The 12958-nt window shown below is 48.5% G+C and overlaps 1 protein-coding gene across 1 annotated transcript; it reads right to left on the reverse strand.

Moving 5' to 3' along the window:
• Positions 1–5415: 5415 nt before the first annotated feature.
• On the reverse strand, positions 5416–6650 carry LOC137226834 (probable inactive protein kinase DDB_G0270444). The gene is made up of 3 exons (XM_067742380.1): positions 6171–6650; positions 5938–6111; positions 5416–5769 (listed from the first exon to the last, which is right to left on the reverse strand). The coding sequence occupies exons 1-3, from the start codon at positions 6648–6650 to the stop codon at positions 5416–5418; spliced, it is 1008 nt and encodes a 335-aa protein (XP_067598481.1).
• Between the last annotated feature and the right edge of the window lie 6308 nt (positions 6651–12958).

Below are 12958 nucleotides of genomic sequence, written 5' to 3' on the forward strand. Positions count from 1 at the left end.
GAAATGAAAAGGTAACCTACAGAATGGGAGAAAATATTTGCAAATCATATATCTGATAAAGGTTAATATCCAAAATATATATAGAACTCATACAACTCAATAGCAAAACCAAAAACAAACAAAAACCCCAAACAATTTGATTTTAAAATGGGCAGAAGTTCTGAATAGGCATTTTTCCAAAGAAGACATACAGATGGTCAACAGGTAAATAAAAAGATGTTGAACATTACTAATCATCAGGGAAATGCCAATCAAAACCACACACCTGTCAGAATGGCTGTCATCAAACAGATAAGAAATAAGTGTTAGAGATGATATGGAGAAAAGGGAACATTGTGCACTGTTGGTGGGATGTAAATTGATGGAAAACAGTATGGAGGTTCCTCAAAAAATTAAAAAGAGAACTACCATATGATCCAGCAATTCCACTTCTGGGTTTTCATCTGAAGAAAACAAAAACACTAACTCAAAAAGATATCTGCACTTCCATATTCATTGCAGCATTATTCACAATAGCCAAGATATGGAAACTACCTGTGTCCGTTGATGGATGAATGGATAAAGAAGATGTGGTACATATATACAATGGAATATTACTCAGCCATAAAAAATAAAATAATGCCATTTGCAACAACATGGATGGACCTAGAGGGTAAGATGCTACGTGAAATAAGTCAGAGAGAGAAAGACAAATATCGTACAATATCATGTATGTGTGGAATCTAAAAAAAAAAACCTAGCTCATAGATACAGAGAACAGATTGGTGGTTGCCAGTGGCAATGGTCGGGGGGACAAATGAGTAAAGATGAAAACTTCCAGTTAATAAAATAAATATGTGCTAGGGATGTAATGTATAGCTTGATGACTATAGTTACTAATATTGTATTGTATATTTGAAAGTTAAGAGAATGGATCTTAAAAGTTCTCATCACAAGAAAAACAATTTTTGTAGCTATGTTAAGGTGACAGAGGTCAACTAGACTTATTATGGTGAACATTTTGCAATGTTTACAAATATTGAATCATTATGTTGTATCCCTGAAACTAATATGTTATATGTCAATTACACCTCAAAAGAAAAATCAAACTTAAAAAAACAAGAATCTCCGAATCTCCCCTTTTCGCCATGGTGTTGGTTTCCTGCAGAGCCAGGCTAGGTGTCCTGCAGAGGAGGGCTGTGTTGTCACTGTGCCCTCAGTGCCAGGGCAGAAGCAGGCTGGGGGCCCCATGGGGCCAGACGGCTGCAGGACCTGACCCAGCCCTGGGTTCTCCTTCCCACCCACCTCGCTCTCACGCCCCTTGGCAGCACGGGTTGATGGTCTCCGCTCATTCTTTGGGAGGTTTAATCTGTTTTATTGAATTTTCAGATTCTCAAATTAATACCCATAATCAATGCCCAGCAGAAATAAAATCCAACTCCAGCTATTTTGCCAAACAGAGTTGATATGTACACAAAGCTGGTTTCCCTTGATGGCTTCAAATAGCTTTTAAGTCTCAGCAGAAGTCAGTCCATCACCTGGGGTTGGCTGACATTGGAGACCAGCCAGCGGCACACTGCTGCCTTCCAGGGGTTTCCCTGGGGTGGGGACCACAGGAGGGGGAGCACAGGCCCACCTTCAGTGGGCTCCTGTGCAAGTTTGGAACCTCTCTACAGTGTCCTCATTTGTAGAATGAGGGGCATAATAGTAATAGGGCCTCCCTGCGTTAGACAGGACTCTAGCCCCCGATCAGGACAGTGGCCTGGCCACCGTGGGGTGGACCAAGGAGAGACCACTGGGGCGAGGGGAAGGGCTGTTGTCAGGCGGATTCTCTCTGGGATTCCGAAGCAGGAGAAGTTGCTAGTCAGCAGGGGGCCTTGAGATGGACTGGTCCCTTGGAAGGGAGGCAGCAGGCTGGTGGGCAGGCAGGTGGGAGGCCGGGAAGGTTGTTGTGAGTTTCAAATGGAGATACATACACAGTGCCCGGCATGGGGCTTGGCATGGCATAGGGGCAGAGAGTGCCCTCCTCACCTCCTACCAGCATGGCCTGCCTGGACATGCCGGGGGGGCGGTCAACAAGGTTTACATGCCTGGGGGTATTGCAGGGCAACCCCCAGGTCTTCCAGACATCTATGTATTTTGTGGATCTCCCCAGCAAAGGGCCGAGCGCCCATGCCCTGCCTTCCCCTCTCATTCAGCAGCTCTGCCAGACTGCATGAGGGGTGCTGGGCACAACAGGGACAGAGCCGGACGCCAGGCACAAACCGAAATGCACCTGGGCTGACTCGGTGCTGGATGAGCAAGGACCCCAGTGGAGGCCAGTGTGACCTGCAGGTGCAGGTTGGCTGGGGTCTTACGTGCCCACATTGTACAGAAGGATGAGTCAGGCAAGTGTCTGGAAGAAGGAGGAAGAGAGCTGGGGAAGGCACGTGACTCAGCTGAGGGCTCTGGGGTCCAGAGAATGGCTCGTTGGTGCTTCTAGAAGACCAGAAAGGGGGCTTCCCTTTATCTTATCCCCTTAGCAGAAGATGCTTAGAGGTTAAGTGAGGCTTCCTTAGGATTGAGGGTGGGTGATGGGAGGGGTCCACTCTGGGTGCAGGCAGCATGAGGGTGTGTGGTTGATGAAAAGTATAAAAGCAATAATAAAACAGATTGAATTGCTCTGCTTCTCACTGTTAACCTGCACCAGCAATCTAAACAATGTCAGTGATAAGATTTTCCTCTGAAAAAGAATCTTTTGTGAGTTTAAGTTCTGAGTAATTTCTCTGGTTTTCATAGTATTCTTGTAAGCTTAATGAGCACTCTTTTATTCGTTATCCCTTAAAAACATTGGCTTCTACATGGAAGATATATATTTTTTTATTGAAGTATAGTTGATTTACAACGCTGTGTTAGTTTCAGGTGTACAACACAGTGATTCAGTTATATATGATGTATAATATATATTCCTTTTCAGATTCTTTTCCCTTACAGGTTATTACAAAATATTGAGCATAGTGCCTTGTGCTCTACAGTAGGTCCTTGTTGTTTATCTATTTTATATATAGTGGTGTGTATATGTTAATCTCAACTTCCTAATTTATCCCTCTCCACCCTCCTTTCCCCCTTTGGTAACCATAAGTTTGTTCTCTATGTCTGTGAGTCTATTTCTATTTTGTAAATAAGTTCATTTGTATTTTTTTTTTTAAGATTCCACATATAAGAGATGTCATATGATATTTGTCCTTCTTTGTCTGGCTTACTTCACTTAGTGTGATAATCTCTAGGTCCATCCATGTTGCTGCAAATGGCACGATTTCATTTGTTTTTATGACTGAGTAGTGTTCCATTGTACCACATCTTCTTTATCCGTTCAGCTGTCAATGGACATTTAGGTTGCTTCCATGTCTTGGCTATTGTAAACAGTGCTGCTATGAACACTGGGGTGCATGTATTTTTTGAATTATACTTTTCTCTGGATATATGCTCAGGAGTGGGTTTGCAGGATCATGCGGTAACTCTATTTTTAGTTTTTTACATGGAAGATAATTTGAGAACTCCCCTATATACAGTCAACCCCTGACACATATGGACTCAGCTACACATGTTGCAAGGGTAAGATCATGATTCAGAATTAGTCAAGCCTCTTTCAGGCACAGTAAATGTTTCCAATGCCCATTGGAATAAACTGCTCAAGTCCAATGATGAAAGAGAAAATTCCAGAACTTGTGCTAATTAGTATTAGAAACCAAAAGCACTTAAACAGCATAAAGTGTTTGTTTGGTAAGTGCAGATTTCAGTTCACCCATGAATTATTTGGCAGAATTTGAATCGTTTTTATTTTATTAAAAGTCACTTGTTAGTTACAAGATAATTATTTATGTAAAACTATTACCTCAGCCTGTATCGAATTTCAAATTGCTAGGTAGATAGGAGAGGTATTGAATAAACCGTTGAAATTTTCCTTTGAAGTACTATAATATTTGATTTCTTTCATTTTCCTTTCCTTTAAAGTTTTTCTTAATTGTGTGTGTAACATTAACAAGAGAGAAATTTCGCTGTCAGTGTTCTTTTCTGGTCATTAATATTTTTCTCTTACAAGATTATTACTGAAAATAATTTTGTCATGTGGAGGAGGGTATGGTGTGGATGACCCGCCAGGCCACACGGAGGCCCATAGAAACCCACAACCTCGGCACCCCGCCTTACCAGTCATGCTGGCACCATGTGACCTTGGACAGCCAGAAGAAGTTTCCGTGCCTCAGTTTCTCTGCCTGAGAATGGAGGAGACCACCCTCTCAAGGTGACTAGGGACCCCAGGTGACCCATCTCCAAGCCTGAGCTGGCTGAGCTTTGGGAGAAACAGGAGCTCAAGCCCCAATGGGACACATGATGAGAGGCCTTGGGCTTCTCCACAATCTGTTCAGGTGATCTTGGGTGAACAGTTGTCCTAACCAAGCCTCCATTTCTAAGCTGTCGGAGAAGATCACAGTAGCTCTCTCTTCTGTGGCGAGAGTTAAAGGAAACGACACACACAAGAGTCCGACGCAGCCACAGACACATGGCACATCCCAATTGTCTTAACTAGAATAATTTGAGCAAAAAAGTAAATGATGGTATTAGATTTTAACAAAAGAGAATAACATAACTATTCACCTGTCTATACAGATATAAATAAAAGAGAAAAAAATGCATAAATGGACGGGAAGAGGTAGCTCTTTCTTACAGTAGAATTCCATTAGTAAATGTAGGAGAAAAAACATAAATTATATATCTCCATGTCCAATTCCATCCCCACTTCCAACTCCATCTCATTCTCCTTCTCCATCACCATCTCCATCTCCATCTCCATCACAACCTCCACCTCCACCTCCTTCTCCATCTCCACATCCATCTCCATCTCCATCTCCACCTCCATCTCCATCTCCATCTCCAACTCCACCTCCTTCTCTATCTCCACTTCCATCACCACCTCCACATCGACCTCCTTCTCCATCTCCACCTCCATCACCACCTCCACCTCCACCTCCTTCTCTATCTCCACCTAATTCGCCACCCCCACCTCCATCTCCTTCTGCACCTCCACCTCATTCTCCACCTCCACCTCCATCTCCACCTCCACGTCCATCTACATCTTCATCACCATCTCCACCTCCACCTCCACCTCCACGTCCTTCTCCATTCCACCTCCATCACAACCTCCACCTCCACATCCTTCTCTATCTCCACCTCCATCACCACCTTCTTCTCCATTTCCACCTCCATCGCCACCTTCATCTCCATCTCCATCTCCATCTCCACCTCCATCTACATCACCACCTCCACCTCCATCTCCATCTCCACCACTACCTCCACCTCCACCTCCTTCTCCATCTCCACCTCCACCCCCTTCTCAAACTCCAAATCCATCACCACCTCCAACATTTTCTCCACCTCCACGTCCATCACCACCTCCACCTACTTCTCCATCTCCACCTCAATCACCACCTCCACCTCCAACTCCTTCTCCACCTCCATTTCCTTCTCCACCTCCACCTCATTCTCCACCTCCACCTCCACCTCTTTCTCCATGTCCATCTTCACTTCCACCTCCACCTCTTTCTCCATGTCCATCTTCACTTCCACCTCCACCTCCTTCTCCATCTCCATCTCCACCTCCACCTCAACCTCCTTCTCCATCACTATCCCCACCTCCATCTCCAACTCCAACTCCACCTCTTTCCCCACCTCCACTTCCAACTCCATCTCCATCTCCATCTCCACCTCCATCTCCATCTGCACCTCCATCTCCATCTCCACCTCCACCTCCACCTGTTTCTCCACCTCCACCTCCTTCTCCATCTCTACCTCCATCTCCACCTCCTCCTCCACCTCCACCTCCACCGCCACCTCTTTCTCCATCTCCACCTCCACCTCCACCTCGTTCTCCATCTCCACCTCCATCTCCATCTCCACCTCCACCTCCATCTCCATCTGCACCTCCATCTCCATCTCCACCTCCACCTCCACCTCTTTCTCCACCTCCACCTCCTTCTCCATCTCTACCTCCATCTCCGGCTCCTCCTCCTCCTCCACCTCCACCGCCACCTCCTTCTCCATCTCCACTTCCATCTCCATCTCCACCTCCATCTCCATCTCCATCTCCATCTCCACCTCATCACCACTGCCACCTCCATCTCCATCTCCACCTCCACCTCCTTCTCCATCTCTACCTCCATCTCCATCTCCACCTCCTTCTCCACCTCCATTTCCACTTCCATCTCCATCTCCACGTGCATCTCCACCCCCATCTCCTTCTCCACCTTCATCTCCACCTCCATCTCCATCTCCACCTCCACCTCCTTCTCCACCTCCATCTCCTCCTCCACCTGCACCTCCATGTCCACCTCAGCCTTCATCTCCATCTCCACTTCCATCACCATCTCCACCTCCTTCTCCATCTCCACCATCATCTCCATGTCCATCACCATCTCCACCTCCATCTCCAACTCTATCTCCACCTCCACCTCCATCTCCATCTCCAACTCTATCTCCATCTCCATCTCCACGTCCATCTCCATCTTCACGTGTATCTCCACCCCCATCTCCTTCTCCACCTCCACCTCCATCTCCAGCTCCACCTCCATCTCCATCTCCACCTCCACCTCTATCTCCATCTCCACCTCCATCTTCATCTCCATCTCTATCTCCATCTCTGTATCTATATCCATCTAAGAAGTCCCAAGGTCTGTGGTGGGCAAGGTGAAGACACAGTGCAGTTGATGGTGTAGGTATAGTCCAAGTCCAAATCCAGAGTCAGGAGATGACCATTGCCCAAGCTTGATAAGAGTCACAGGGAGCTGTTTCTCTCTTCCTGTGCCTTTTTTTCTATTCAAACCCTCAGTTGATGAGATAAGGCCCATCCCATTGGGAAGGGTAATATGCTTAACTCAGACTCCCAATTCAAATGTTATTCTCATCCAGAAACACCCTTGTAGACACCTCATAGACATAAAGCAGAATAATATTTAATCAAATAACTGAGCGCCCCATGGCCCAGTCAAGTTGACACACAAAGTTCACCATCTCAGATGGCTCTTGCGTTTCACCTTAGTCAACTGGTGAATGATGGTGTCGTTTACTGAGATGAGGAATCCTGGAGGAGAAGAAAGTTTGGGTATGAATACTTCCCAAACTGACTGATGGGCAATATTCAATTGATGATGCCTATGAGGCTTCCAAGGGAATGTCAAACAGGCAGCTAAATATTAGAGCCTAGTGGGTGAGGTATGCATTTAAGAGTCATTAGCACATCTACGGTATTTAAAGTCTTGAAATTTTGTGAGCATACCTGAGGAGAGAAAATATAGGAAAGGGATGGGGACTGTGCCTGGGACACTCTGCCACTCAGAGATCAGTGGGAGGAGGAAGGGGCAGAAAAAAGACCAAGAAGGAAGAGCCCTGAAGCCATCCCCCCACTCTTATTCTCAGCGTCATCTGAGATGGCAGTCCACCAGTGGAAATCCACTTAAGTGGATGGACAATCATTTGACCCATAATTCTCTGGCTTGTTCAGCGCATCCCAGTGCAATTACGTTCCTGGGTGCTTCCTATGAGTCAGGGCCTGAGCTGACCCAGACAGGGCACCTGCCGGCAAGAGACTCACTGTCTAATGGGGATGGTTGGCTCTTGGTAGACCACTTCAGCGCCTACTCTGTGCCAGATGCAACCAAAAGAACCAAGAATGCAAAGTCCAGTGAGACACAGCCCTGCTTTCTAGGAGCTTACGGTCTGGTGGGAAGACAGACCTGAACAGATATTTCAATAAAATAGGGCAAATGCTCCCATGGGAGATTTTCTGATACGCTCTGTTGAAAGACAGACCTACCTAGAGAGAAAGGAATCTAGGTTGATTTGGCAGGATCTGACCACCTTCTGGTTACCTGCCTCTCTCCCCCGAAACCTCATAGTTAGTGTGTGATGCAAAGGCCAGAAGGAAATGAGTCATTTCATTTCATTTTTATAACCAACATCTTTAATGGAGCTGTTCCTGTTTGCCGGTACCTGGTAAGTCAGGCAGATCATGTGGAGGAGACAGACGTAGCTCCACGTGCAACACACACACACACACACACACACACACACACACACACCCTGTTTTCTGCTTCCAAATTTCTGAAGTGTTAGGTCATTTTCCTCCCTGGCCGAATGGTTGTCTGCTGAGGGCTGGTTGGCCCATAAATCGTCCTGCCCATAATATAAAACACAGCCCTTATTGACAGCAGGTCTGCTCATAGAAGCCGTGCTGGCAGCTCGTAAAGCAGGGCCTGGTGGCACTCCCAGAGAGCCGAGGCAATAACGGGCACGGGGCGAGGGTTGCCTCACACTCCAGCAGCCGGCTGAGCTGCAGGGACAATGGCAGCAGGCCTAATGTGTCCTCCTGGCCTTCCCCACCACTGTGTAAAGCTCACAGTTAGCCGTCCTGCCTCCCTGGCCCCAGGGCAGTTTCTTTCAAGGAGAGAGACAGTTCCCTGAAGGAGGCTGTGTTCCCAAGTCCCAACCTGGCACTTGGAATCCAAATGCCCAAGTAGGAGGGAAGTGACATCTTTGGCTCTTTGGTCACAATGGCCCACGATGTGTGTCTGGGGCCTCGTTTCCATAGGGCTCGCTGCTGCCAACCCCCTGCCCACCGCCCCATTGTCAGGTCTTCCCAGCCAGAGCCAGTGTTGGTGACCCCAGCTTGCTCTCTCCAGACCCCTGAGTGACACCGCCCCGCTGGAACAAGACCCACCCCCACCCCGGGGCAGGCGATCCCCCCATCAACTGGTGATCACCCTCAAAGTGTCCTCAAGGACGGCTCACTCTCCAGTGACTAACAATCCCAAACAGTCTCCTCTTTTCTTTTTCTTTTTGGCCACGCTGCATGTGGGATCTTAGTAGCCTGTCCAGGGATCAAACCCATGCCCCCTGCATTGGGAGCACAGAGTCTTAACCACTGGACCGCCAGGCAAGTTCCATTTTCCTCTTTTCTTGAGCCTGTGATCACTGGTCTCCCAGTGGACCACTTCAACTGCTACATCCCAGGGAAGAATAGAAGCTCTTTTTTCTTCCCAGGGCCAAACCTACAAGCCCACCTCCATCCGCTACCCTCCTGTTTCCTTCCCTCTTGTTCCAACAGAGACATCACCTTCCTGCCATCTGAGGCCAATCCTCCCGCCCTGTGGCCATCCAGTCGGATCCCCACCATGCACTCCAGTTGGCCCACTCCTCCTTGTCTAGTGGCCTCTCCCTTCAGCTGGGTGCCTCTCAGTGTGTGCCTCCAACACACTTAAGTCTCCCATAAAAAAATCACATAGATGCGGTACGCAGGCCTCTCACTGCTGTGGCCTCTCCTGTTGCAGAGCACAGGCTCCGGACACGCAGGCTCAGCGGCCATGGCTCACGGGCCCAGCCGCTCCGCGGCATGTGGGATCTTCCCGGACCGGGGCACGAACCCGTGTCCCCTGCATTGGCAGGCGGACTCTCAACCACTGTGCCACCAGGGAAGCCCCTTCTTCTTTTTATAAAAATAATTTTACTTTATTTATTTATTTTTGGCTGCAGTGGGTCTGTTGCTGCACGCGGGCTTTCTCTAGTTGCGGCGAGCAGGGGCTACTCTTCGTTGCGGTGCGCGGGCTTCTCATTGTGGTGGCTTATCTTGTTGCGGAGCACGGACTCTAGGTGCATGGGCTTCAGTAATTGCGGCATGCGAGCTCAGTAGTTTTGGCTTGCGGGCTTAGTGGCTCCGCTGCATGTGGGATCTTCCCGGGCCAGGGCTCGAACCTGTGTCCCCTGCATAGGCAGGCAGATTCTTAACCTCTGTGCTACCAGGGAAGTCCAGCTGGCACCCTTCTTGAAAGAGTTGTCTCCCATTGCTTCCCCCACCTCCCTGTCTCCTTGCCCGGCTCACACATCACCACAGCTCCTGCTCCCAGAGCCAATGAGTTCACTCAGCAAGTGTAAATTACACTGTGAGCTTGACCTCATTTGTGCCTCAGGGGAAGAATACAGCAGGTAAGGAGACAGGGATGGAGCAGGTGTATGATTTTACATAGGGTGGTCAGGACAGCAAAGACCTGAAAGTGTGAGTAGTGTGTCTATCTGGGGAAGGACATTCCCAGCAGTGGGAACAGCCAGTGCAAAGGCCGTGAGGCAGAGTGTGCCAGCAGTGTCTGTGGGACAGCAAGGAGGCCAGGGTGGGTGAAGGAGAGTGATGGGTGTGTGTGTGAGACAACGAGGTCATAGAGAGACTTGCAGGCTGTAGTGCTCAGGCTGGGTGGGAGAGGGGCTCAGGGTCAGTGCTAAGCAGAGAATTGACATGATCTGGAAGGATGCTCCAACTGGAGGATGAGGATAGGCCTTAGCAGATGGTGGAGGAAGCAGGTAGAGCAGCAGGGAGGCTTGCGATAGGATGGGGATACAGCAGTGGAACGGAGTGCTGGTCGACTGGCTCTTCCGGAGGGAGCAGAGAAAGCCCTGATCTAGTCATTTCGCGGTGAAACGCTCCCTCCATGGCAGAGTCATAGGGTCTTGCAACTGGCTGGTGAATTTCTCCTGAGCTGGAACTAGGGGAGTCCAGCACGCCACAGGGGCCCCAGGGGGGTGTGGTGAAAAGTGAACAGATTGTGGATATTCTCTGAAGTTAGAGCCAAAAGGATTCTGAGACGTGAGAGAAAGGCAAAGGCCAAGGGTGACTGCAAGGCTGCCCAGCCTTGCGATGATCAGGGGTGCTCGCCGCTGTTGTCGCCCCTCCCTCCTTGGAAACGCTCCTTCCGTGCCTTCTGGGGTACCTCCCCCGCCCCCAGCTCTGGTTCTTCTGCTCCATCTCTTGCCGTATCTTCTAGACTCCCTGGCAGCCGCGGCCTCCTGGTTTGGACCCTTGATTGCTGGGGTTTCCTAAGACTCCCTTTGGGCCCCTTCCCCTCTGAGGCTCCATGGTGTCCCAGGTAATCTCAACCTCCTTCACGTGGTTGGCTCACAAGCTGGCATCATGGCCTACTGCCCCTCCTGTGAGCTCCAGACCCATCAATCCTAACACCTCTCAGGGCTCTCTCTGGGATGTCTCAAAAACACACCAACTCAACATGTGCAGATCTGAACCCCCAGAGCCCCCCTCCCCGCCCTGCCCCACCCCGTCCTCACCCGTCATGCTGGCCCTCACCCGATTCTCATCTCTCAGGGGCAGGTGAGTCAGACACCCGGGACTGTTTCCTAACGTCCCCATCTCTCACCCCTCACATGGAACCCTCCACAACGTCCTCTGGATTTCACCTCCTAAGTAGTCCTTGGGTGCCCCTGCAACCTTCATGTATCCCTCCCTGGTCGCCGCTAACTGTCCGGTGCCTGGGTTCCTGGTGTTGCCTTGTACATCCTGCCAAGCCCTTCCCCATCCTGAAGCTGGACGAGGTTTCCAACATGCAAGTCTTCAAGTCTTTTTTTTTTGGCCGCACTGCTTGCGCGATCTTAGTTCCCGGACCGGGGATTGAACCCAGGGCCCCGGCGGTGAGAGCGCCAAGTCCTAACCACCGGATCACCGGGGAATTCCCCTAACATGCAAGTCTTAGCACGTGCGGTGCCCTTGCAAAAACCCCTCTAACGCTTCTGATGCTCTTAGGGTGTGCGATGAGAAAACCATTTTCCCCCAGCCTGTGGCTTGTCTTCCATTCTCTTAACGGTGTCTCTTGCCGAGAACACCTTTTTCATTTTGATGAAGTCCCGTTTCTGAGTTTTTTCTTTTATGGGGTCATGTTTTTCATGTTGTGTATAAGGACTCTTTGCCTAAACTCAAGTCCCAAAGATCTTTTTCCCAGAAGTGTTATGGTTTTATATTGTATATTTATTTTGAGGTAATTTTTGTATGAGGTTTAGATGAAGGCTCTGGGGTTTTTTTGCCTATGGATATCCAGCTGTTCCAATACCATTGGTTGAAAAGATTACCCTTTCTCCATGGAATTGTCTTTGCATCATTGTCAAAAATTAATTGGTCATATTTGTGTGGGCCTATTTCTGGATTCTCTGTTCTAGGGATTGGTTAAACATTTTCTGAGAAGGGCCACATAGTAAATATTTTAAGATCTGATGGCCATCTGCTTTTTTGAAAAAAACAGCCCTTTAAAAATATAAAAACTATTCTGAGCTTACAGGTCATACAAAAACAGGCCTCAGGGCAGCTTTGGTCTTTGGGTTGTAGTTTGTAGACCCCTGCTCTGTTCCATTCCATTGATCTGTGCCTTCCTTGTCACCAATACCACACTGTCTTGATTGCGGCAGTTTTAGAGTTAGTCTTAAAATCCAGTAGGGTGAGTGTTCCAATTTGATTCTTCGTCTTTTTTTTCCTTTTTTTCTTTTTTTTTGCGGTACGCGGGCCTCTCACCACTGTGGCCTCTCCCGTTGCGGAGCACAGGCTCCGGACGCGCAGTCCTAGCGGCCATGGCTCACGGGCCCAGCCGCTCCGCGGCATGGGGGATCTTCCTGGACCGGGGTATGAACCCGTGTCCCCCGCATTGGCAGGCGGACCCTCAACCACTGTGCCACCAGGGAAGCCCTGATTCTTTGTCTTTTAATTGATGCTTTTAAACCACTTTTATTTTATGTAATTGTTGATATGTTTGGCCTTAGTTCCCCCATTTTATGCTTTGATGTCTTTGTTTTGCTGTTCCTGCCTTCTTTTGGGCTATCGGAACGATTCCATTTCAATTTCTCTATTACGTTCCTGCATACATCACCTGGCAGTATGTTTGTTTATTGATTATATCAGGAAATACAATATACATGCTGAACTCTTCTGTGTCCTGACAATTGATGCTTTACCACTTCAAGTGGAATGTTGTTATCTAGCCCCTTAAGTCCCTTAACCACCTCCTCCTTTATGACACATTTGTCTTATGACATTGACATACATTGAAAGCCCCATCACACAATGTTGTATACTTTCTGCTTCAACCGTTAAGTACATTTTAAAGGACTCAGGAGGGAAGGATGC

Source organism: Pseudorca crassidens, chromosome 6, assembly GCF_039906515.1.
Source record: "Pseudorca crassidens isolate mPseCra1 chromosome 6, mPseCra1.hap1, whole genome shotgun sequence".
NCBI lineage: Eukaryota > Metazoa > Chordata > Mammalia > Artiodactyla > Delphinidae > Pseudorca > Pseudorca crassidens.